The 21,707-nt window shown below is 61.3% G+C and overlaps 1 protein-coding gene and 1 non-coding gene across 2 annotated transcripts; both read right to left on the minus strand.

Moving 5' to 3' along the window:
• Window positions 1-378: 378 nt before the first annotated feature.
• Window positions 379-21,438, minus strand: WNT10A (Wnt family member 10A). Its single transcript, XM_085311062.1, has 4 exons — window positions 21,352-21,438; window positions 17,951-18,213; window positions 8,712-9,088; window positions 379-1,208 (listed from the first exon to the last, which is right to left on the minus strand). Exons 1-4 carry the CDS (start codon window positions 21,408-21,410, stop codon window positions 741-743), a joined length of 1,167 nt encoding a protein of 388 aa, XP_085167188.1. The 5' UTR covers window positions 21,411-21,438; the 3' UTR covers window positions 379-740.
• On the minus strand, window positions 5,645-5,717 carry TRNAV-GAC (transfer RNA valine (anticodon GAC)). Its single transcript has one exon. It is a non-coding gene; the product is annotated as a tRNA-Val (tRNA).
• Window positions 21,439-21,707: the final 269 nt, after the last annotated feature.

Below are 21,707 nucleotides of genomic sequence, written 5' to 3' on the forward strand. Positions count from 1 at the left end.
AACCTGGTGAGCTGGAAGAGCCAGATGCTGCACCCTGAAATACCTTGTGCAGTCTCCAATCCACTTTTATTCACAATCAGGAAATAACTTACCATACAATAACACAAGCACACGCAGCACAGCCCCTGTGGAACTCCTCCGCATCGCAGCCCGAGCTGGGCCCAGCCGYGGCCTGGCCAAGCCGGGCTCCATGCCGGGGTGCTGTGCCCCTGTCTCTGGCCTGCGGGATGCTCGTCCTCCATCCCCATCCCACTCGGAGCACAGCCTTGTGCAAGGTCGGAGGAGCCCGTGCACTGTGCCAGCGTGTTCCCCCCCTCCCTGCCCTCCCCCTGGGCTCCCCGTGCCCTGCAGCCCCCATCCCACCCTGCCCTGTCCCGCTGGGTGTCAGCGAGCTGCCCCCTCCCATGCCCACCCTCCACCCCCGAGCGGTGCTGGTGTTGGCGGTCTGTACAGCGTGACCGTRCGCTCCCCGGGCCGGGAGCCCCGGTGCTCTGGTGCGAGGCTGGGCAGGCAGCGGGCAGCCCTGCCCTCCCTGGGTGACGACAAAGTGCTGGTTTTGGAGGGCCGGGCCGCCCTCATGCCGAGCATCTCCTCTCCTGCTCGCCTTGGCCCAGCGCGGAGGGAAGCGGGTGCCGCGGCTCGATCTCCCCCCACCCCCGGCGCCGGTCCCCGTCTCCCTCCCGCTCCAGGCAGGCGTGCTTGTCCCCGGCGCCCTGGGGTGGTCGCCTGTCCCTGCCGGGCTACTTGCAGACGCTGACCCACTCGGTGATGCGGCACTCCTCGCACGCCACGAAGCAGCACCAGTGGAACTTGCAGTTGCAGCGCTCGCTGCGGGTCTGCCGCAGGATGTTGTGCCCGCGGCCGCAGCACAGGCTCTCGCAGTTGTCCATGCCCGGGCTGGTCTTGTTGCACAGGCGCCCTTGCGTGCCCAAGGAGTCCAGGGCCGGCTCCCGCTCGCAGAAGTCGGGCGACTTCTCAAAGTAGACCAGCTCGCTGATGCCGGCCCGACGGCGGTGCCGAGCGTGGCCTGGCTCCAACTGCCCCGCGTTGCGGTTGTGGGGCCGGATGAGGGTGGCCCCGTAGAAGCGGTCCTTGAGCAGGGATCCCACGAGGCGAAACTCGGGCGTCACCTGCCAGCAGGTCTTCAGCTGGCAGCTCCCCGAGGTGCCGTGGCATTTGCACTTCCTCCGCATGTTGTCCATCACCACCTGGGAGGGCAGGCGAGGGGTTAGTATGGGGGAAGCAGTGCACAGGGGCCAGAGAAGCTACCCCAGCACTTGCTGTGGCTTCACTGCATTGGAGCACCGGGGACTGGCTGGAGCTCCCAGACCCCAGAGCTGCAAAGCCGACGAGGCTGCACCCTACCACTGTGCCCAGCGTGACTGAGGCCCCAGGCTTCTCTTCCTACTCATCCTAGAAGTACCAAATTGCATTTTTATGCCAGCATGGGACCGACCCCCTAAAGGAGAAGTGAGCTATCTAATTCTTGCGCAGCCCTGCCTGTGGCAACAACAGGGACAAGGAGCCTGGGACCTAGTTTTCAACCCTGCTTGGGCCCAGAAGCACCAACACAATCCCTGAAGCCCAGGTGAACATCAGTTTGGCCATATCTCTGCCAGCTCCTCTGGGGCACCTGGGCTGCCAGCAGCCCTACCACACCAGCACAGAGATCTCCCAAGCATCTCACCAGCCAGGATCACTGCTGGGGACCCTGGCCTCTGCGCCCTCTGCCCCGTGCTACTAGCCCAGCTGCCGGGTGCTGCAGGGGAGGCTGACTGTGGGCAAGCTGCTCTCTGCAGCCCTGATGGGCCAAGTGGCACAGCTCACCTCTGCAAACTCTTCTCTAGGCCAGGAAAACTGCTGTGCTTGGTCCCAAACCACCATCTTCTCCATGCACGTACATGGCTGCCTACAAGCAAGACCCTCTGCCTTCCTCAGCAGCCCCATCTCTTGCTCCCCTGTGCTGGCCCCTACCAGCTCTGCCTATTTCCAGCCCAGTGCTGTGGCAGGGTCTCTGTGTGCCAGTTTGTGACCTGGGGGATGATTTCTTGCCCCTTCTCAGGGTTGTCTGACAGTAACTGGTGCTGTCAGCTCTGCAGACCTCAGGTGCCACCTGTAAAGCCCCAGCTCCAGGAGTCCCAGGAGCAGCTTGGCTTTTGGCTCCAGACTGTTTTCCCGAGTAAGCCCTGAGCGCAGAGCCACAGGGCTGAAGAGCTGTCTCCTGCTGTCGTGCTGGGAGCTGAATTTCAAACAGGGACCAGTGCAGCCTGGATCTGTGGTTTTGGGAGGCCACAGCAAGGCCATTGCCACATGTCCATCCTCTGCAAAGGGGCAGCATGCATGGGCTGGCTGTGGTTGTGGTTTGTGTTGGCCAAGGAAGGTGGTTTGCACAGGGGCAAGCAGGCAGTGAGTGGGCAAGGAGGATCTTTGGGCCGGCAGCCAGGCCAAGGAGGAGAGGACTATGGCACGCCAGCAGGGCCAAGCACTACCACGGGCAGCTGCTGAAGGGTTGGGGTGGGAGCCAGGCTGCGTGTGGCTCATGGACATTCACTCGTATGGCTCCCCACCCCCAGGCTGGGGCAGAGAAGTGTTGGCCATGGCTTTCCCTCCTGGTGCGGAGGGGTAATGAAGCTGCTCAGAGCAGAGTGGGGGCCCTGCTACCTCCATCCAGGCCTGATCCCATCAACATGGGCAAGTCAAGCATRCAAGATGCTGCTGTCCCCATGTGCTGGGGTGATATTCTGTGGTCTACACATTTCACCTCCTTCCCTCCACCCAGTTCCTCCCAGCTGAAGGGTCAGGCTGCCAGAGAGCGTAGCAATGCTGCTGGCAGGTGTCGAGCCCCAGCCCGCACACGCTGTGAGGTGGACGAGGATGGTCCCACGTGCCAGTGTCCCAGCTCCCCTGACCCTGCAAAGGATGCTGCTTCGGCTGTGCCCAGGGGACAGCGCTCTCCAGGGGCGCAGAGCRGCTGCACGTCTGCCCGGCCCAGGAGGAAGCTGCCTTCTGCTCCATCCCTGYGTGGGGACAGGCAACCCCGTCTTGGGCACCGGGTGGCCAAGCCGCCGCGGGGAGTGGCAAGAGAGCAGGCCTGTCTCTGTCCTCCCCCTCAGCAGCCCTTCACCCGATAGTAATGACGTAATAAGGGGAATTAGCCCCAAATTACAGAGCACGGATAGATTTAAGGCAGCARGCCCTTTGAAGTGCTTTGCCACCAGCTTTGTGGTGGTTGGGAGACAATTTCCTGCCTGGCCCCGGCCTCTGCGAGCAGGGACAGAGATTCCCTGCTGGGTCGTGTGCCCCAGGGCCCACGCGCTCCCACGGGCCCCAGCAAATCCCCTTCCCAGAGCCCCCTCCGGCTGCCGAGCGGGGCTAAGCCAAGGCAGGGTTGGAGCAGAGCGAACCATGCTCTTGCAGGCTGGTGTCACCCAGGGGCACCTGCTGCAGTCGGGGGGGGGTGGTCCAGGGCACCCGCAGCCCCCCGCGAGGACTCAGCCCATGAGGCCAGCTGTGCCCAGCCGACCCCACGCTGCCTGTTCTCGCCCCCTCCCTGGGRGAACGCGTGTGCGAGGAGCGCCTTGTTTTGGTAGGGGTGGGTATTTTTTTTCTCCTTGTTTTCTTGTTTTTCAGTAAATCTCGTGTTGCTAAGCAGTTATGTTAATGCAGGCAGGTCAGGAAAACATGCCCGGGGCTTGGGGCACATGGCGGAGAGGTCTGGGCTGGGCTGGAGTTTGGCTTTCATCCTGCTGAGAGTCCTGTCTCCTGCTGGGAACAGCCTCCACCTCACAGGTAATGAGCTGCCTGTCCTCTCTGCCGTGCCCTGGGTGTGCCGGCAGGGAACACCGGCTGTTTGCCGCAGTCCACGGGAACACGCTCGCACCAGGATCCCATCCCTTCCCGCGTCCCCTCCCTGCTTCAGGGCTGCCAGATCCGCGGGGAAGATCCCTGTGGCGCTGCTCGGACAGCTGCGGCTGGGATCGTCCCCGCCGAGATGGAGAGGACCGTGGCGTGGCAGCCAGCGCGGGTGGCCAGTGGCTCGGTTGGGGCTATGGATGGTCCCAGCTGGGGCCGGAGAGGGTGGTTTGTGCCCGCTGCCCCCATCACCTGGCACAGACTGCGCTGACCCTGCACCACGGGCATCCCAAGCCCTGGCACAACAACACCCATCCCTGCCCGGGGACAGCTTGCTCTCCCTCCTTCTGCGCAGAGGGACCGAAGGAGCCGAGCCCACGGCCCACGTGGCCCACGGCCGGCGTGGGGAGGACGGGATGCCGCTGCTAGCCCAGCGTGGCTCCCAGGGCAGGCCAGGCATGAAGGCACTGAGGATGCAGGGAGGACCGGGCTGCACCTCCACCCGGTGCCTTTGCCACAGGCTCCTCTGCTCACCCCTACCCGGCCACATCCTTCCCCGTCTCACAGACACCRGCTTCGGCACATGCCCGGACTCGCTGGTGCTTTTTTTCCCACATTCCCAGCTCCTCCCAGACACGCTCATAAGTGCTTTATCGGACGCCTTTGTTGTGAGGGTAATGGGTAGTTGCAGGCTCCGTTTCATCCTCTCGTGCTCTGATCTGGCGGGTCAGGAGGACCTGCAGAGCCTCCTGCACACTCACCGCCATCCCAGCCCGCCGCTCCTCGCTGGGGCTCAGCCCCCACACGGAGCCAGCCGCTTCCTCCCCGCTGGGCTGGGCAGGGCAGGGAGGGCTCCTTCGGGTGCTGCGACACCCTCCTGCTAGGGCGCATCCTTCCCTGGCGTGGCGGTGGCTGCTTCGAAGCCTCCCRCAGGCACTGTCATCGCTGGCTGTCCCCAGCCCACCCAGCATCTCGTCCCCATCAGCCTGGCCAACTCCCTCCCAAGCCCCTGCAGAAAGCATTCAGCACAGCTGGAGACCAGCTAAGCGCTCGGAGCAGGGCTGGGATGGGCTTCAGGCGTCCCCGCAGGCATCCTCCACTCTGCAGGGCTATGCTTCATTGCCATCCCTCAGCACTATGCAGGATGGATGCTAGAGCAGCTGAGCTGGGCAAAGCCACAATGAAAAGTCCTGTCCGACCACCTAATTGCTCCTTATAATGCAATTAAAGGCTCAGACCTGAAGTCAGCTCTGCTAGGACTATAGCAGTACCTATAAAGTGCCTCTCTGGGTCATCCTTCCTCACTCATTGGGTCAGCTCCATGGGTCTGGGGAGTTTTGGGTCGTTTGAGTCACAAGGAAGAGCTAAAACCTCATGTCCTCTCTCCAGGAGCACACTCACAGCAGTTCCCTGCTCCCCTGGCTGCTTGCTGTTGCTTCTCCACCTGCATCTCTTGCAAGCCTTTGGCTGCCCTGGCAGAGCAGGCATCAGCCACCCAAGCAGCCGATGCRGGGCAGGGCTGAGCATCTGGGGTTTAAGTCTTGTAACCTGCTTCTATTTACCTAAAGCTGTGACTTGTTCTCACTACCTGGCATTGAAGGGGAGTTTTGCCCTACGTGGGGTGGGCAGCAGAGAAGAGAAAATCTAACTTGCCCCATGCTCAGGAGAGGTGGGAAGATCAGAAGCAGACGAGGGGATGCTCTGCATCACATGCAGCCTGCAGCCTGCAGTGTGCACTCTGCCTTCCCAGGTTTGTGGCCACATGCTGTGATTTAAAAGGGGAAAGGCAGTGTGTTTCTGCCTGGTTTCGAACCAGGGACCTTCCGCGTGTCAGGCGAACGTGATAACCACTACACTACAGAAACCCACATCCCATGTCTTCTGTGAGCAGCCATCTGTGGGGTTGTCACCTCCTCCTAGTGCTGCAGTGTCTGAACTGGGAGCCAGGCAGGCATTGGCCTTATCCAGATACAGAGTACCCTTGGGACATCCATGAGCCATGAAGAGGGTACTCAGCACCATCTCRTCAAGATGCTGGAGAGATCTGGGCACTGCAACTAAGTCTGGTGTGTAAAAGGGATGGTGCCTAGCAGGGCAGAGGACACATGGCCACACCACTGCTTTGCTGGAGGGGTCAAGCCTCAGGGCTCACACATCGACCAAGGGACCCACGTGGGGAGCACCATGAAGCAGCAGCATCCAGAGTGGCTGCTCCTTGCAGGTTCCCTCTGGTAAATCCCAGGATGTTAGCCCTTATTTTTGCAAAAAGATGGGTTCTAAGAGTGAGCAGGGCTTGAGCATACGTGGGACATGCACTGTGGCTAAGAGATCAGGTCAGGAGAACCCATCCTCACACAACGTGCACAACCAAGTTCGGCTCCTGGCAATAACCCTGGTGCCAAAGGGCACAGGCCAGGCACAGTGTCACTGCCCCAGCTCCCCAGCACACACTCACAACCATCACAGCCCATGCAAACGCAACGTCAGGAAGGCAGCTGACCCACAGACTGGCTCACACCCTCATTTCAAGGAGGTCTCTGAGCTGGGCATCCTGTCCAGCCAGCGCTTCCCCACTTGAGGATGGGGAAGCCTCTGTGTTATCCTTTGGGTCCTCTTCTCCCTCCACTTACACCCTTTAAGCTTTTTGCCTCAGTCTAGCTCCTGTCTCTGAATCCACCAAGAGCTGATAATGTCATTGCTGGTCCCATGCCACCTCCTTCCTGCACTCGGGTGCAGGCAGACCCTGTGCACTCTTTTTGTTGCTAGATCTCAAAGGAGCTGCCTGTTGACCTCCCCTCTGCACAGACCTGGCTCTCAGCATCCCCTCCTTCTGCAGGGCTCTGTTTTCCCTTGGGAAATGGGAACACAAGTCCCAAATCTCTGAGCACTGCTGAGTGCCTATGGCGGCTCAGGGCGCACAAAGCTGCAGGGCAGCCGGGACGAGGCCTGCCACCAGAGGTGGGATGGGGGTCTCACATGGCTTGGAGCAGAGCAGCCTGGGCAGCATTTCGCTGTCTAATGCTGAGCCACATGCAAACAAATAAGGCAGAACAAGCAAAAAGCTTTGGCTTTCCCCAGGCATTCACAGCTTCGCCAAACTGGGACAGATTTTGGGGGCATTAAAGCACTTCTCTAGCATGAGGGAACGGCACACATCGACACCCTGCTCTGCAGCATCCCCAGCTCAAAGTTTTAAACATGCTCAGAGCAAGAGGCACATCCAAATGTCTGAGCCGTCCCAGGAAACACTCCCTTTGTAGCTCTGATCTTTAATTGCCTATTCCCATGGCCCATGACGTGCTCACCCCCAAAGGTCAAAATCTGGGAAAACTGTAAACAAGCAAAAGCAGGTTTTTAAATAGGAAACACCAAGCAACCCAAAGGGTTTGTGTGTATCAGCGTAAACGCTGGGGCGCCCGGTGTGGCAGGGCAAGGAGGAGCAAGCCTGGGTCGAGCGTGGGCTCCTTTCTGCTTGCAGGCAGCAAGCAGCAACACCAGGGTGGATGCCCTGCACTGGGGAAACTGGACTTGGGCAACGCAGGCTCTGCACTGGCTGCGAGCAGGGATGTGCTGCGAGTGCCAGCGGCTGTCTCAGGAGGAAACGCAGCTCTGTAGCAGCCAAATTCCCAGCTGCTGCTGTCGGGAGACAGGGATTAATGAGTCAAACGTACCTTGCACAAGCAACTGAGTCTGAGCTTGCGGCAGCCCCGTCTCCTCAGGGAAATGCTCCTGGAGGAACAGGGCTGTGCCCAGCCCGAACAAGGACAGCCAGGCGGTGCGATGTGGGGCGCCGCGCAGCACCCAGCGCTGCTGGGTCGGGAGCCCCGCTGGGGTGCCGCAAGGGGCTGATACTTGGGGAACGGCTCTGCTTCGAGCCCAGCACCTCTCTCTCCAGCTGGGAAATGGCCAGCACCTCCAAGGAAGGCAGTGCCTTCACTCTGCCCCCATCCTGTGACACAGAGGTGATGGGAAGGGAGCAAAGCACAAAACAGATGTATGTCTGGTTTGGGGCTGTCAGCAATAACTTCCTGAGCTCAGGGGTCTCCCTTGGCCCCCCTCTGTTGTGTGGACAGCCCACAGACCATGCATAGCCATCTCACACCTCCCTGTGCTGTCCTGGATGTGCGTGGCAGGGATCTTGGGGACAAATATCATGTTGGATCCATGTGACAGGGTCTCCCCTGCACTCAGCTGTGGTGCAGGTCTCCCTAGCACCTGCCCTGGCAGAGCTGGGTAGGGAAATGCAGCTGTCCTGCCCACGTGCTTGTTGTCTCCGATGTCAGGCTGCTTTTAAACACCCATTTCCAAGCAGAGAGCTCCTAATTAGCACCTTTAACAAGACTTGACACCGTAAGGATGGAGGAGAGGAAGCTGCCCTCGCCTGGGCAGGCTCCAGCCCCCACTGCAGGGTGGGGGGACGAGGCTGGCAGCCTTCGCCTTCACTCCCGAGGGGACACCACACAGCTGAACCCGCATGGGTGCCCAGCTCAGCCGAGCCAGGGCATTTCAGCACCCTTCCTTCTCGCTGTCTCCTCCCCATCCACAAAGCCTGCGGCGTGCTCCAGCGCCCTCCTGCTACAGCCTGCCCGACGCAGAGTCCATCCAGAACAGACGTGGTCCCTAGGGCCCAAGGTGCCAGCTGTCCCTGAAGGGACAGAGCTGGATTTATTGCAGTGCCATTCCCATACCGCCAGCTGCAACACAGTCAGGCAAGCTGCCCAGCTGCAAAACTGGGGAGTRGGGTGTCTCCAGCCAAAAGTTTGGGGCAAACGTAGCTTCGCACCCTCGGCTCATCACAGGGACCCTGCCCCTGCCGCGATCACCCTGCACAACCCTGCCCGGCGCCCCGCGCTGCTCACCTGCCGGCCCACGCGGTTGTTGTGCAGCCTCATGCGCGAGTGGATGTCCCTGTAGGTTTCCCGGGAATCGAGGAAGTCCTTGGAAAACTTCTCCCCATAGTCCACATCGGGGCTGCACCCTCCCCACTCCCAGGAGTCCTGGAGGCCGGGGGTCTCGGCTGGCATGTGCTCCATGTGCACCCCGTGCACCATGCCTTTGCCTCTGTTCATGGCCTCCAGCTGGAGCCGATGCAGCTTGCGGCGAAAAGCCTCCTCGTCGCCCCGGCGCTTCTGGTCACAGCCGCAGGCCTGCAGCTTGCCGAGGGCGCAGGCGTTGGAGACGGCGTGCACCACGCCGGCGGCGGCGATGGCGTAGGCGAAGGCGCTCTCCCGGAAGCCTGCGAGGAAGGAGAGAGTGGGGCTCAGGCAGGCGCGGCTTGGTTTCAGCCCCCGGCGCTCGCTGGCTGAGCAGCCCCAGCACCACGCCGGGTGCAGGGAGACTCTGGTCAGGATGAGAGCACGAGGCCCCGCTTGTACCCTGCCTGGTCCTGCTGCACCGGCTCTTGCGGTGCCCTGCAGCCCCTCCTGCCCCCGGCCCCCTCCTCCCCGGGGCGCTTTGCTGCTCTGGGCTTGCCTGAATCCCAACTCTGCCAACTCTGCCCTGCTGTGGCTGCACCCAGGACCCCCAGGCCGGCCCCGGGCAGGGCTCTCCTGAGAGCCAGCACCGCTGCCGCCGCCTGCACCCATCCGTCCCCCCTCCAGCACCCGCAGCAGAAAATGCCGTCAGCGGCTCTGCCCAGCTGCAGGGCGCAGGACCACGTAATGATAGGGGTCGTGCAGCACTGCCTGCCGGCCCCGTCCRTCCGCACGCGGCCCCCTCCCTCCCCGAGCCCCACCGGCTGTCTCCAGGCCCTGGAACATCTTGTAAATGTGATACCGAGCTGGAAAGACCGAGCATCCCCAGCGAGTTAGAGCGTGGCGCGACCGCACCGCATGCTGCCAGGGCCGGCAGCTGGTTGTCGTTAAACGCCGGGGAGCGAGGATGTTAGCAACGGTGTCATTAGCGCCGCAGGGGCTGGACGGGGACGGGGATGGGGACGGCTCGGCACGGCGGGGCCGGGGCTGTGCTGGGCAGCGTGGCCGCCGGCTGGGAGCAGGGGCTGCCCGGCGCCTCCTGGCGCTGCTGCCGGCGCAAGGAAAGAGCCTCCCCTACCTGGGAACCTTCTTCTTGAACACAAACTAATGTTTTTCTTCCTGCTGTTGTCGGGCCAAGCAGGAAACCCGCAGTTTGGGCACTCGGCGAAGGGCCTCAGCACGTTCAGAGGAAGGAGGGAGGGCTGCCGCCGCTTCACACGTGAATAAATAAATGGATCAAGGGTGCAAGGGCAAGGGCCTCTTGATCAGCCTTCGCTTGGCCGCAGCCGAGCGGATCAGAGGTTGGGGGCGTCTTCCCCGGCGCTGGGGCGCTGCAACGGGCTGAACTCCCTGCTGGCAAACGGGGTGCTCGGGCAGCGCCCCGGCCCGCGCCGCGAGTCGCCGGAGGGGAAGGCGCTCTGCCGGCACCGCGCAAACGCTGCCCGGCGCGCTCGCTCCGCACCGGCGACGCTCACCATCGGCACGTCTCCTCAACGGTTCATTGCCGCCTGCTGAGCCAACGCTAYGATCTTAGTAAAGGGAAATGAAACRCGTCGCAGGAACCTGCATTTAAAGTCGTGCTGCTCTTTTGTGTGCTAATTTGACACTGGTGCATTTAAAAAATTAACGAGGCGCTGCTTAAAAGCGACCGGGAGCCTCTCCCAGCTTCCCCTCAGTGTCGGAGGAGCTTGCTCTGAGCCTGCCTCCTTCCACGCACAAGCTGAACAACATTTCTCACGGGGCGGGTAATGGGGCTGCCCGCGCGCACGCCGCGCAGCCTTCCCGGCGAGGCGCCRGGAGGCAGCGCCGGCCGGCCGCACGCGAAGCTGCTGCGGCACGACGCTCGCTCTGGCCTCCCCTCCGCCCCAGCCCAGGCTCGGGGGACTTCAGCCCCCGGCGAGTGCTGCAGCAYGGAGAATGAGTGCATGAAGGTTTTCCCAGCTGCCCCGTTGGGGCTGCTGCAGCTCCAACCCATTGCTGGCCAGGGGTCAGACCTGAGCACGGCCCTGCCTTTCCCTTAGCCTCTTTCTCATGCATTTCCCCAGCCTAATATTTGCGGTATGGCATCTCCTTAAAATCCCTTCTGGAGCCCAGGCAGAAGCTCCTCCCCACCCTCTCTACCTTGCAAACCCATCTCCTTACAGACAGAGGTCTGCTCTGTTTGGGGCCCGCCACAGCTGGAGAACTCTTGGGGTCAGCCACCAGCCCGCCTCCTTCCTCTGCTGCTCTCCTGCCATGCAGGAGCTGATTGACACGACATAGGTCTTGGGTCTGCCAACCCCTACGCAGCAGGCAGGGGACAGTCTGGTCCCCCAGGACTTGACCTCTCCAAGCTCTAGGATTCTTGTCCCCATCTCTGTGTGGTCATTTCCCAGCACAGATCCTGCTGAGCATCACTTCCTGGAGTGACATGGCTCAGCCTGAGGACAGCACCTCTCTGCCAGGCTTACCACACCTCCCCATCCTCTTCCCTCCATGCTTCCATGGAGGGCTGAGAGCGACCGGGAGGATGGGGCTGGGCAAAGCTGGGCTCCTGCATGTGCAGCCTCCCCACAGGACTGCAGCAGCAATGCCAGCATGTTGCTGCCACGGAGTGAGCAGCACAGCTGCAGGTGACAACCGCTAGCCTCATGATCTCGGCAGGGTGAAAGCCTCTAGGAACCATGGTGTGCACCAACCAGCCCTGGTGACTGGCTGGAGTGAACCCGCTGGAAGAAGACTCTCCACTCACCCCAGCCACCTGGGACCTCTGTATTGACATTTGAGTCATCAGATGGCTCCAGAGACAGTAGAGGATGTTGTAGCCATGGGATGAGCAAGGAGGAGGCTTGGGGGAAGCAATGCATCCTGCTGGGAAGAGGGAAAGGAGGACACCATCCCCAGCACCACAGCCTGGATCCAGCTTGCCATGTACTGAAGACTGCACAAGACACCCACCCAAAGACCTTTACGGCCCTTAAACAAGGAGACTGGGTCTGAAATCTTGGCCTTAGGTCTGATCCCAAAGCAGTGTTCTGAGCAAGGGAAAACATCTCCTGGTAAGGCACCTGCTGCCCTCCAGGCACCCATTCAGTCAGGAGACGGGGGACCATTTAGCAGGACCCCAAGATCTAGCTGACCCTGCCTCTCCCACGCATACCGCAGCTGCCCCGTCTCACATGTCTGCAGGCCCAAGGTAGTGGACCTGGCTCAGATGCTGGTGGGGACTCCCAGCTTTGCTGGGGCAGCGAGAGCTGGACATCTCCGAACAGTAAAGCAAGTACTAGGAGCAGATCAGACCCCCTGTCCACCGGGAGGGAAGCAGTGGCCCAGAGCTGGTGCCAATGTGTCCTTCCCAGCCGAGAAGGACACCGCCTGCATCGCTCCCTGCACCTACTAACGTGTCACCAAGGCAGCGTTGAGGGACCGAACAGCCCTTGCCCCTCMTCTGGCCCTGGGGCGAGGGTGCCCTGGGGCACTGCGGGATGCTGAGCCGCCCCCTGCCCGCAGCACCCCTCGTAACGCTGGGGGTCGCTGCCAGCGAGGCCAGGTCCCAGCGCGTGGGCACGCCGCAGCCCCGGCCCGGCCGGCTGGCGAGGCGGAGGAGCGCGTCTCCCGCGCGGCCAGCCAGCCCCAACACGCTCCCTCCCCCCCCTCTCCCTAATTAAACTGCAGGTGAACCTGCCAGGGTCTGGCCCGGCGCCAGGCGCTAAACGGCTCTCTGCAGATCGCGACTTGCCTCCGTGTGCCTCCCGAGTGTGCCGGGGACAGCCTGGAGCCCTCGCTCCGAGCACGCGGCTCCGCATCCGCCCACGGCGCTCCGAGCCGGAGCCCAAGCCGTGCTGCAGGGAGCCTGGCTTGCTCCCGCATCTCCGCGATGTTGCCTTTTCCCAAGGTCCCACTTGTGTCCATCYGCTGGTGGAAGGCCCGGGGAATGCGGGCACCCACAGGGATGCAGCTGAGCATCTGGCGGGCTCCTCCAAAGCACCTGCTTGTGCTTTGGGGCCAGGTGGGCTAAGCTCACAGTTTGCTTTAGGGTGCCGAAAAGCCTGCCAGGAGCCCAGCTGCAGCYGTGCAGGGCCAGGCACTGCGGTCTGCGGGCACCAAGGCTTGGCTGGGGTGCTGAAGAACCAGGCACCGGGGTCCTGAGCTCAGCAGCGTGTCTCCGGGTAGCTCCGACACCTGCCTCGCTCGCACACAGCAAAGCCTGCCCCAGCTTCTGGCTTACAGCTAGCTGGGCCCCAGGACAGCCTTTCCCAGCACGTCAGGGAGTTCCCCTCTTCTTGCTGGAAGAAATCAAGGTTTGGCTATGGCTCCATGCCCCCCCGCCCCAGCCCCAGAGAGCCCTTCTAAGGAGGAAGCAGAGCCTGCAAACCTCACCTAYCCTGCCAAAGGCTGCTGAAACAACTAGGGGGATCCTGCACATCAGAGTCAYGTCCCCTCCGGCCCCTCAGCCTCAGGGGCCTCCAAGACAGCCCAGTCACTCAGCTGAGATCCCATTTCTTTCACAGCTCCATCAGAGGTGGGAGCAGGATTGGGATGAGCAAGGGGTAACGCTCTGGGTGGAGGAACCTGCTGGATCCCTTGGCCATGTCTCCAGCAGCCGCTGCCCAGCAGCTGGACAGCCCMAGCCCTGCTGGCACTGCACCCAGCTCAGGGAGCATGTTTGCACTAAATGCACAAGCAGGGCCATGACAAGGGCTCAGTGATCCACTGCCATCCACAATTTTGTAGTTGGCACACTCGCGGCACAGTTCAGCCCAGCCAAAYCCATGGTGCTCAGCAGCCCCAGGAGGCTGGAGTTGGGGGGGGGGGAACACATACCAAAGGCTGCTTCCAACCTGCAGTTTGGATGCAGTCACCTTYTTGGGGAGGGGCGGGGGGAGTTTAGCTATGTGGATGCAACCATGCTGCTTGCACTCRGAGCCGGAGAAAGGGCCTGCTCTCTGCTTCAGCCCTGTACATTGGCCCCGTGGTCAAGGAGATGACATTTCTGCTGGCCAGGCCACCACATGGAGGGAGTGAGAGGGACTGCAGAGACAGAGGGAACCAGGGACAAGATCAGAGGGTGTCAGCAGGGGAGTGGCAGTCTCAGGGAATGGGAGGAAGGGTGACGAGGACAGAGGTAGCTGGCCAAGGAGCCAGGAGGGCTGAGAGGAGGATTTGCAATGGCAGAGTTGAGCCTGGATGCATATGGAGGTGACAAGTGCCAAGGAGGACACAGGTGCAGATGGTGCTGAAGACTCAGCGAGGGGTACAAGGGACACCCCACACTCCCAAGAGTGCAGCATGAGAAGACTGAAGCTCCAGAACCCAGCGCTCTGCCACGAGGGTGTCACGAGAAGAGGCGCTCTGCCTGCAGCAGCAGGCGCAGTAGGGCCCTGCGCTGCGTCTCTGCTCTCCCGCTGCTCGCCTGCTGAGCGCCTCTGCCCTGCAGTTGCTGTGCCCTGCCCTTGAGACGGCTGCATTGCCCTGCCACATCCAGGAGGTCCGCACTGCGCTGCACGATGCTACCAGCATCCCCCCTCCCCAGTTGCTCTTCCCCAAAGCCCCCCCTCCAGATTCCCACCCCTGCCTGATCTGAAGCCTCATAGCTCCTTTCCAGCTATCCCAGGGCTTGCACTCAGACYTACTGGGACCAGCTCAATGGGACGGGGAGAGGGGGACTCGTTCGCCTCTGTCGTTTGCTCTGCCTCTCAGGTTCAGTTAGTTCCTGCGGCTGGGTCCCCGCAGGCTCTGCTGCGYGTTGGGTTGCTGGGCAGAGCTGGGGCGGGCGGCAGCGGAGCTGGGGCTGCACGCGGGAGGGCTCACCACCCGCGCCGGGGAGGATRTGCAAGGCGCGGAAGGACGGGAGTGGAGCGAAGCGGGAGGGAGAAGCCAGCTACAAATAATTTAAAGTGAGATTCACGCACGGCTGAACTGATGGCAGAAGAAGTGGGAAAAGGAATGAAAGATTAAAGGGGTCTGTCACTTCGGGTTACAAACAATGATCCTACAAGCACGTTGCATTCCCCAGCATGGCGAGGATGGGGCAGGGTGTGGAGCAGAGACCAGCTCCCCAAGGGTCAGACGCATTGATGCCTGCAGCCTGCACCCCTCGCTTCCCCCRCTTCCCTCTCCTCCTGGCTCCGGGGCTGGGGAGATGCGCTCAGCATCCCTGCTCTAATGGCTGGTCTGCTTGTCCGTGTCGGTAACAGCTGCAAGGCGGCGCTCACAGCACCAGCTCCCTTCCTGAGGGGCATAGGAGGGCTGGGAACAAGCCAGGGCACCAGCTTTGGAGCCTGCTCTGTGCCAAAATGCCTCTGAGCAACGGTGCAGGATGGCCTGAGTGCCTGGGACTCATCCCGCATCCTCTGGCCCCAAAAGAGGAGGCCTCTGAGGTGCCTCTCTGTTCTGCTGCTCCATCCCTAYCTCCATCTGTGCCAGGTGCTGGGCCCTGGACTCTGCACAGCTGGCCAGCTGTGGCCAGGAGGTGGGATGCCACTAGTGCTGGACACCTGGGCTGAGCYGTGCCCACAAGCCTCCCGGGAGCCACACATGGGGCTGCCCCAAGGCACACGGGCCCCGCTCGTCCCTGTTGCCACACAAACCCCGAGGCGTGGACACACAGCCCAGGGAGGCAGGGRGTCCTGCACTCATCCGTCACAGCCCTGACAGCTGGGAAGGACTGCAGCGACATCTGGGAGACAAGCGAGCCACAAGGACAGGTGGGCTGGATACGGCCCCTTGTCACTGGCCACGGTCAGACCTGGTGGCCTCAGGGAGATGCAGAAAGTCAATGCTGGGGCACAGCAAGGGGGAAGCAGTGAGAGCCCCCAGCATTTCCCTGCCCTCTCCGGCAGGGACCACACAAGTGCTGTGCTTTACCCCCTCCTGTCCCCTGTGCAGCTACCTTGCCTGCAGCACTACTGGGCATCAGCAGCCCCTTCCTTGCCTGCAAGGTTTTCTTTTCCTCTCATTACCACTTCCAGTCCTCCTTCATCCAATTCCTTCTTCCCAAATCTTCAGATCATTTCAAAGGCCTGGGACTGCAGAGGGTCCCACAGAGATGCCACCAACATCCCCAAACCTGCCTTCAGCAAACAGCCTGACCCTCAGCCATGCTGAGAGAGAGAGGGATCCCCTTACCCGTGTGGATGAAGCGATTGCTTCATGCACGTCAGCCAAGGCTCCACCAGCTCTTCAATTCATCATGATGGGTTGAGGGAGCTCCCCTGGCCTTGGTGATGGAGCAGGAGYTGTGCTGCACTGCACCATGGGGAAGCCACAGCCCCATAGCCTTCCAAGCCCTGCGCTCTGCTGTGTCCTGGTGCTGTGGCCCATGCAGATACCTGCTACCTCACTGCTGACTTCCCCATCACTCCCTGCACTGCTGCATTGCTGACAGAGCTTCTGTAATAGCCTGGTGGGATCCGCTTTGTCAAAGGGAGGAGGGAGGCTAGTCTGGGTGTGTTAGTGACGTGTCTCCCGCCCGAGGAGACTAGAAGTGAACTGCATTCCTAAGAGGACCTGGAAATACCTCGATGCTTATCAGGGCTGACGGTCTCCACCCTCCCTGCGAGGCCCTAACCTTCATGCAGCTCACGGAGGGAAGAGATGTTGCTCTTCTTGAGGCATCGGCATGCTGACGGGCTCCATGTCAAGTGGAACATGGCTGCTCTGCAGCAAGGCCTGCCACCCTCACACTGCATCTGCTCCAAGGAAAGGGCCTCTCCAGAAAAGCATGGCCCATCTGTCTTGGGCTCAGGACCTAGGAGGACTGAAACTCTGATCCCCTCCCCAGCCATCTCCCCATCAGCCTGATCAGCAACAGCTGTCTGGGGGCTCATGCCAGTGCAAGCCTCAACCTGCCAAAATGAAGATCTTGAGATCTGACTCCCCTCGCTCCCCAGAGACCCTCCGCAGCAGGGAGGTAAGAGGCCGAAGGATGCAGCAGGGAGTTTGGGGAATGGATGACAGAAACACTTCTTTGCTGGGCACCTGGCTAGCTTACCTCCTGAGAGAGCAGATGAGCAGGGTCTTTGGGAGTTTTCTCCTTCCTCAGAAGCTACAGGAACAAACTGTTTGCCAGCCACCTTGCCTGCCTTCAGCACCCTGCTGGGCTGGCCCTGGCACCACCTTGGCCTGTACTGCCCATGGCCTGAGGCACACKGGTGATTTGGTCTATGCGAAGGCCCAGGCTTCACGAAAGGTACTTAGGTGAGAAATCCTACAAGTAGGACCAGGTCCTATAGAAGGTTTGTTGGGTCACAGCCTTTGCAGGACTGTGACCTGAACTGCTCCATGCAGGACAGACCCTCTGCACCCACAGGGTCCACTGCTGAGAAAAAGAGCATCAACATGGGATCTACAGGGAGTCTCTGACACACCCAGAGCTAGCCATGCCTGCAAGGAAGACAAGGAGAACCTGGCACCTGAGCTTGGCAAACCACGGAGGCAGCCAGGGTGAAGCACCAGGCAGGAGACATCTCAGCTGCACTGGCTGTGGGGTCTGCAGGCAAGTGACCCTCCAGCACAGACCATCTCTGTGCCCCTGAGGTCACTGTGCCACCATGTTCCAGGATTCCAGCTCTCACAAAGCAAACAGACCTCAGATCTCTAGGTGCCTCATCACCACGATGCACTGAAATGCCATCCCAGTAGACACAAGATGTGAATGAGCTAAGAAGCTCACTGCATCCAACAAAACAAATCCCAAGAGTGCAGCATCTGTCTTCAGACTCTACAATTGTGTAGCACATCCTCTCCTAAGTCTCCCCACAGCACAGCTCCATACACTGGCCTACCTGGGATGGAGGAAGGTGCTGGAAGCAGCAGGGTCTGAAAGCAGCTGGGAGCACAGCTGAGGCTGGGTATGGAGGAACAGCTCATGATAAGAGCAAGAGTAGGTATAAAGGTGCGTGGAGAAAAGCCCAGCTGTGCTTCAGCACATTGCTGCAGAGAAGCTGCTTAGTTTGGCAAGCTCAGAGGTCTCTCAAGCTCTGGCCCACTTCCTGCCTTCACCTGGGGTGATGCTGAAGACCTGGCATGGTCCTATAAGCCAGGAAAGAGCTGTGGGCACCTGTATAGGGCCCAAGAGGAGCCTATATGGGCTCAGAGAGTGGCAGGTGGACAGAGAAAGAGGAAGGGGGCTGACTGTCCCTTACCTCTGCTGAAGATGATGCTCTCGTAGGGGATCTTGTTCTTGGTCTCAAGGCTGGAGCAGTTCCAGCGCTGGTCCCTGAACTGGTGCTGGCACTCATGGATGGCAATCTGGATGCCCTGGATAGCAGAAGCTGTGACATCRGGGTGGCGCACACACACCTCCAGCTGCCGCCGGGTCAGCCCTGGCAGGGTCAGGCACACCGTGTTGGCATTCAGCACCGGCTCTGATGGCAGCTTCAGGCCCAGGATTTCATTGGAGCAGGAGCTTGGAGGGAAAGGGAAGCCTGTGAGCTTGGAGCAAGCAAAGTGCTGACCACTTGYGTCCTTTTCATGGAGGAGAAAGAGCTTGGGGAGGACATGGGAGAGGAGACGCCAATCTCCCCACACTGTGCCCGTGCCTGCCAGGGTGASATACCAGGGCAGGCTGAAATTGCAGAGGAGGAAGGGGAGAGATGAGGGGCACTGGAAAAGAGTCATCCCCAAAGGCTGGGGGCTCCCCAAGCCAGTTCTGCCCCTTTTCCTCCCCGCTGAGCTGGTGCTTGGAACAGAGGCTCAGAAACCCCTGGTCACACCTGCAAGCTCAGCTGGGCAGATTTCCCAGCAGCTGTAGCGCTATCCAGCCACCTCAGCAGAGCCCCGGCAGCCAGGMAGCCTGTGCCCTGCGGCAGCCAAATCTGGCCCTCCTGCCTCCAGAGCCCGGTATCTCGCAGGGCTGCACCCCTCTTTGTGCTCTTCCAGAGCTCTCCAGCCCTGGTCACAGTCTCACAACAGCCTGCCCTGGTTTGCTGGCATGAGGCCAAACAGCATGAGTTTCTCCCTGGGTCTCCTCTGCCACAGGGATCCTAGAGCGAGACCACCTAARATGTGGCTCCATCCCTGTTATGGGGCAATTCCCTCCCTGCCTATCCCAGCTCTTCCTGGCAATGCTGGACAAGGGATATAATCAAAGGGCCACCCTTTTCCTGGAAATTTGGAGCTGAGCACCCTCCTGAGCACCTTTCTGCCACAGGCTCCCAGCACTATACCCAGCTAACAATGACCCAAAGCCTTGTCCATACTCACAACCCAGCCACACTGGATCTGATGTCTCTCACCACCAAAAACAGAAGCACAGAGACCAGCAGATAGATGGGTGCAAGGGAGGCACATGGACAGAGCACGGTCTAAGGGGGTAGTGCAGTTTATACAGTTGAGATGCTGTCTGGGGATAGCAGGAGATGGGTGGAGTGAAAGGGGATGGATAGACCATGCCCAGAGAGAGATGTCTGGAGATGAGACAGAGGTACACATAGGTCAGATGGATGTGGGGAGGGAGATGGATGAGGAGACAGTCTTCCCAAATCCACGAGACTAGGGTACGGCTTCAAGGACCCTTGGRCCCACAGTATCTAAACAGAGAACCTTCAAATCAAGCAGCAGAGAGCAGGATGCTGAGGACCACCCTATAGCTTGCAGCAGAGTCCATGAGGAGTGCAGCACGATTGCACTCCTTGCTCAGGACTGCTCGGTTGCTGCTGAAAGCCCTCTCCAGGCAGAATTCCCTCTTCCCTGTGCCAGCCAGAGCCTGGGTCCCTGGGAGGAGCAGGGCACTGGAGCTCTTTGAATCTTGATTACAGAAATGAGACTTGGAGGAGGATGCTGGAGGAGGAACTGCAGCTGCCTTACGGAGCAGCCAGGCCTTGAGAGGAAAGGTTACTCTCTCTCTGCTCCCCCAGGTCCTCCAAGCCTGGTCCAGGTACACAGACAGAAGCAATTCAGGGGCCAGGGACTGAATTCTCCAGTTCTCCTCTTGCTCTGGAGGAAGGTTTCAGCYCCAGGGTCCCCGCTGAATTATTACTTGCTCAGGGGAGAAGGTGAGCTGTCAGGGTCATGCTGTCACTAGGGGAGAGCTTTCTCCAGCTCCCCATTTGTTTACACACAGAGTTCACCCATCCTGTCACTTCCATGGGGTGACCTGTGGGTCTGCTCCAGAGTAAATCCAGAATAACTCTGACAAGGAGAGTCAGAGAGGTGGGAGCAGAGAAGAGGAGAGTGGAAGGGAGAAGGGGGAGGTTCATCCTTCTAAAGCTGCTACATATGAGGGGAAATCCTATGCCTGGCTCCTGCTATCATTTACACTGTTGGAGCAAGCGCTGGTTGAGGCAAGAGGGGAAGCAGACCTCTTCAGCTGCCAGCATCCCGAAGCCCAGCAGCTCCTGCCCCAAGCACTGCGGAGACCTCATCCTCTGCCTGTCTGGAGCCAGGCACAGTGCCTGCCACCTTCACCCACCAGCTCCTAGGGCACCCTGGAGGGGGATGACATAGTCATTCTTCCCATTGCACAGCAAGGAAACTGAGGCAGGGCACCTCTCTAGGACCCCGGAGAGTGGAGCATAGGTCTGCCTCCCTCTTCCTGCATCCAGGGCTCAGGGGGGCTGGGGACTCACAAGGGGCTGTCACTGTCACCCTCCCTAGGAGGACACAGCACTCCCCCTAGCTCTCTCCTCCCTTGAAATCTGGATTTAAACTTGATTTCACGGTGACAAGCCCCCAGGTCACAGGCTGCAGCGGCTGCTGCTTTAATTAATACAAGTCCCAACGTTAACAAATTATATTTAAAGGGGCTGGAGGGAGGGGGAAGGGCGGGGGACTCCCCCCACACTAGCACCAGGGTTAACCCCTGGTTGCCTGTAGTGCACAAGTTTCGGTGCTGGCAAAGGGAAGCTCCCAGTCACTGGGGATGGAGGGGAGACGAAGACGGAGGAGATGGTGAATGTTGGGGGGCTGTTTCTCGAAGGCAGCTGGCTCACCCTGTCTTGCCTTTAGTATGGGTAGAGCTGGGGAAGGTGGCCGGGGGGCTCCCATACCCCAGTGTGGGTCCCTCCGGTGCCAAGCCTGAAAGCGCTGATCCYGGGGCAACCGCCCCATGACAGGCGCTGCCAGCACCCAGCAGTGCTCCTCGCGTCCCTCACCCTCGCGGTGCCCCGAGAAAGCCAGACCCAACCTCAGCTCAGGGGAAGAGGGGGGCGGAAACTGAGGCAGGCAGGGCCAGAGCCGGGCAGGCTCCAGCCGGGACCGTCCCCCCGGTGGAGGGGACCTCTCGGCTCGGGGGCCCGGGCGCTGCCGCCAGCCGCCGCTGCTGCCCGCCCGGGCACTGCATCCCGGCGCATCCCGGCGGCGCCCGGCCGGGACGGGGGAGGCGGCGACGGGGGAAGCAGCCTGACAGCCCTGCGGAGGGGACCCCGGCGTCCGGGGCCGCTGCGAAGGGCCGGGCTGGCGCGGCGGGCAGCGGGGCCCCTCGGAGCCCCCTTCCCGGCCCGCTGCCCCCCCCTCCAGCCCTGTCCCGGCGGAGCAGCTCCCCCTGGGGAAGCCCCCTCCTCTTCCCCCCCCCCCGGGGGGCCCGGCGGCGGCGGGTAGCTCCTACCTGGGCACCCAGAGGCTGAGCAGCAGCGAGCAGAGTCCGTGGGCCAGGGCCGGGCGCATCTTGGCTGGGGCACCGGCTGTGCGGGCTGCGGGCTGGCGGGCGCCTTTGGGGCAGGGGCGGCGGGGCTCGGCGCTGCTCTCTGCCCGCTTTGTTTGTTGTGGGTTGTTTGCTTGTTTGTGTTTTCCCCTCTCCTCCCTCTCACTGGCTCCCTGCGCGCCGGGGCTCGGCTCGCCGGGGCGGCTCTGCCATCCTCCCGGGATGCCCCCCCCGCCCGCCGCCGCCGCCCCAGCGCCCGCCGAGCCCGGCGAGGGCTGCGCGCCCCCAGCCCTGCCCGCCGCCGCCCCGCCGCGCTCAGC

This window comes from Rhea americana, unplaced genomic scaffold (genome assembly GCF_003343005.1).
Source record: "Rhea americana isolate MKP2758 unplaced genomic scaffold, rheAme1 scaffold_33, whole genome shotgun sequence".
Classification (NCBI taxonomy): domain Eukaryota; kingdom Metazoa; phylum Chordata; class Aves; order Rheiformes; family Rheidae; genus Rhea; species Rhea americana.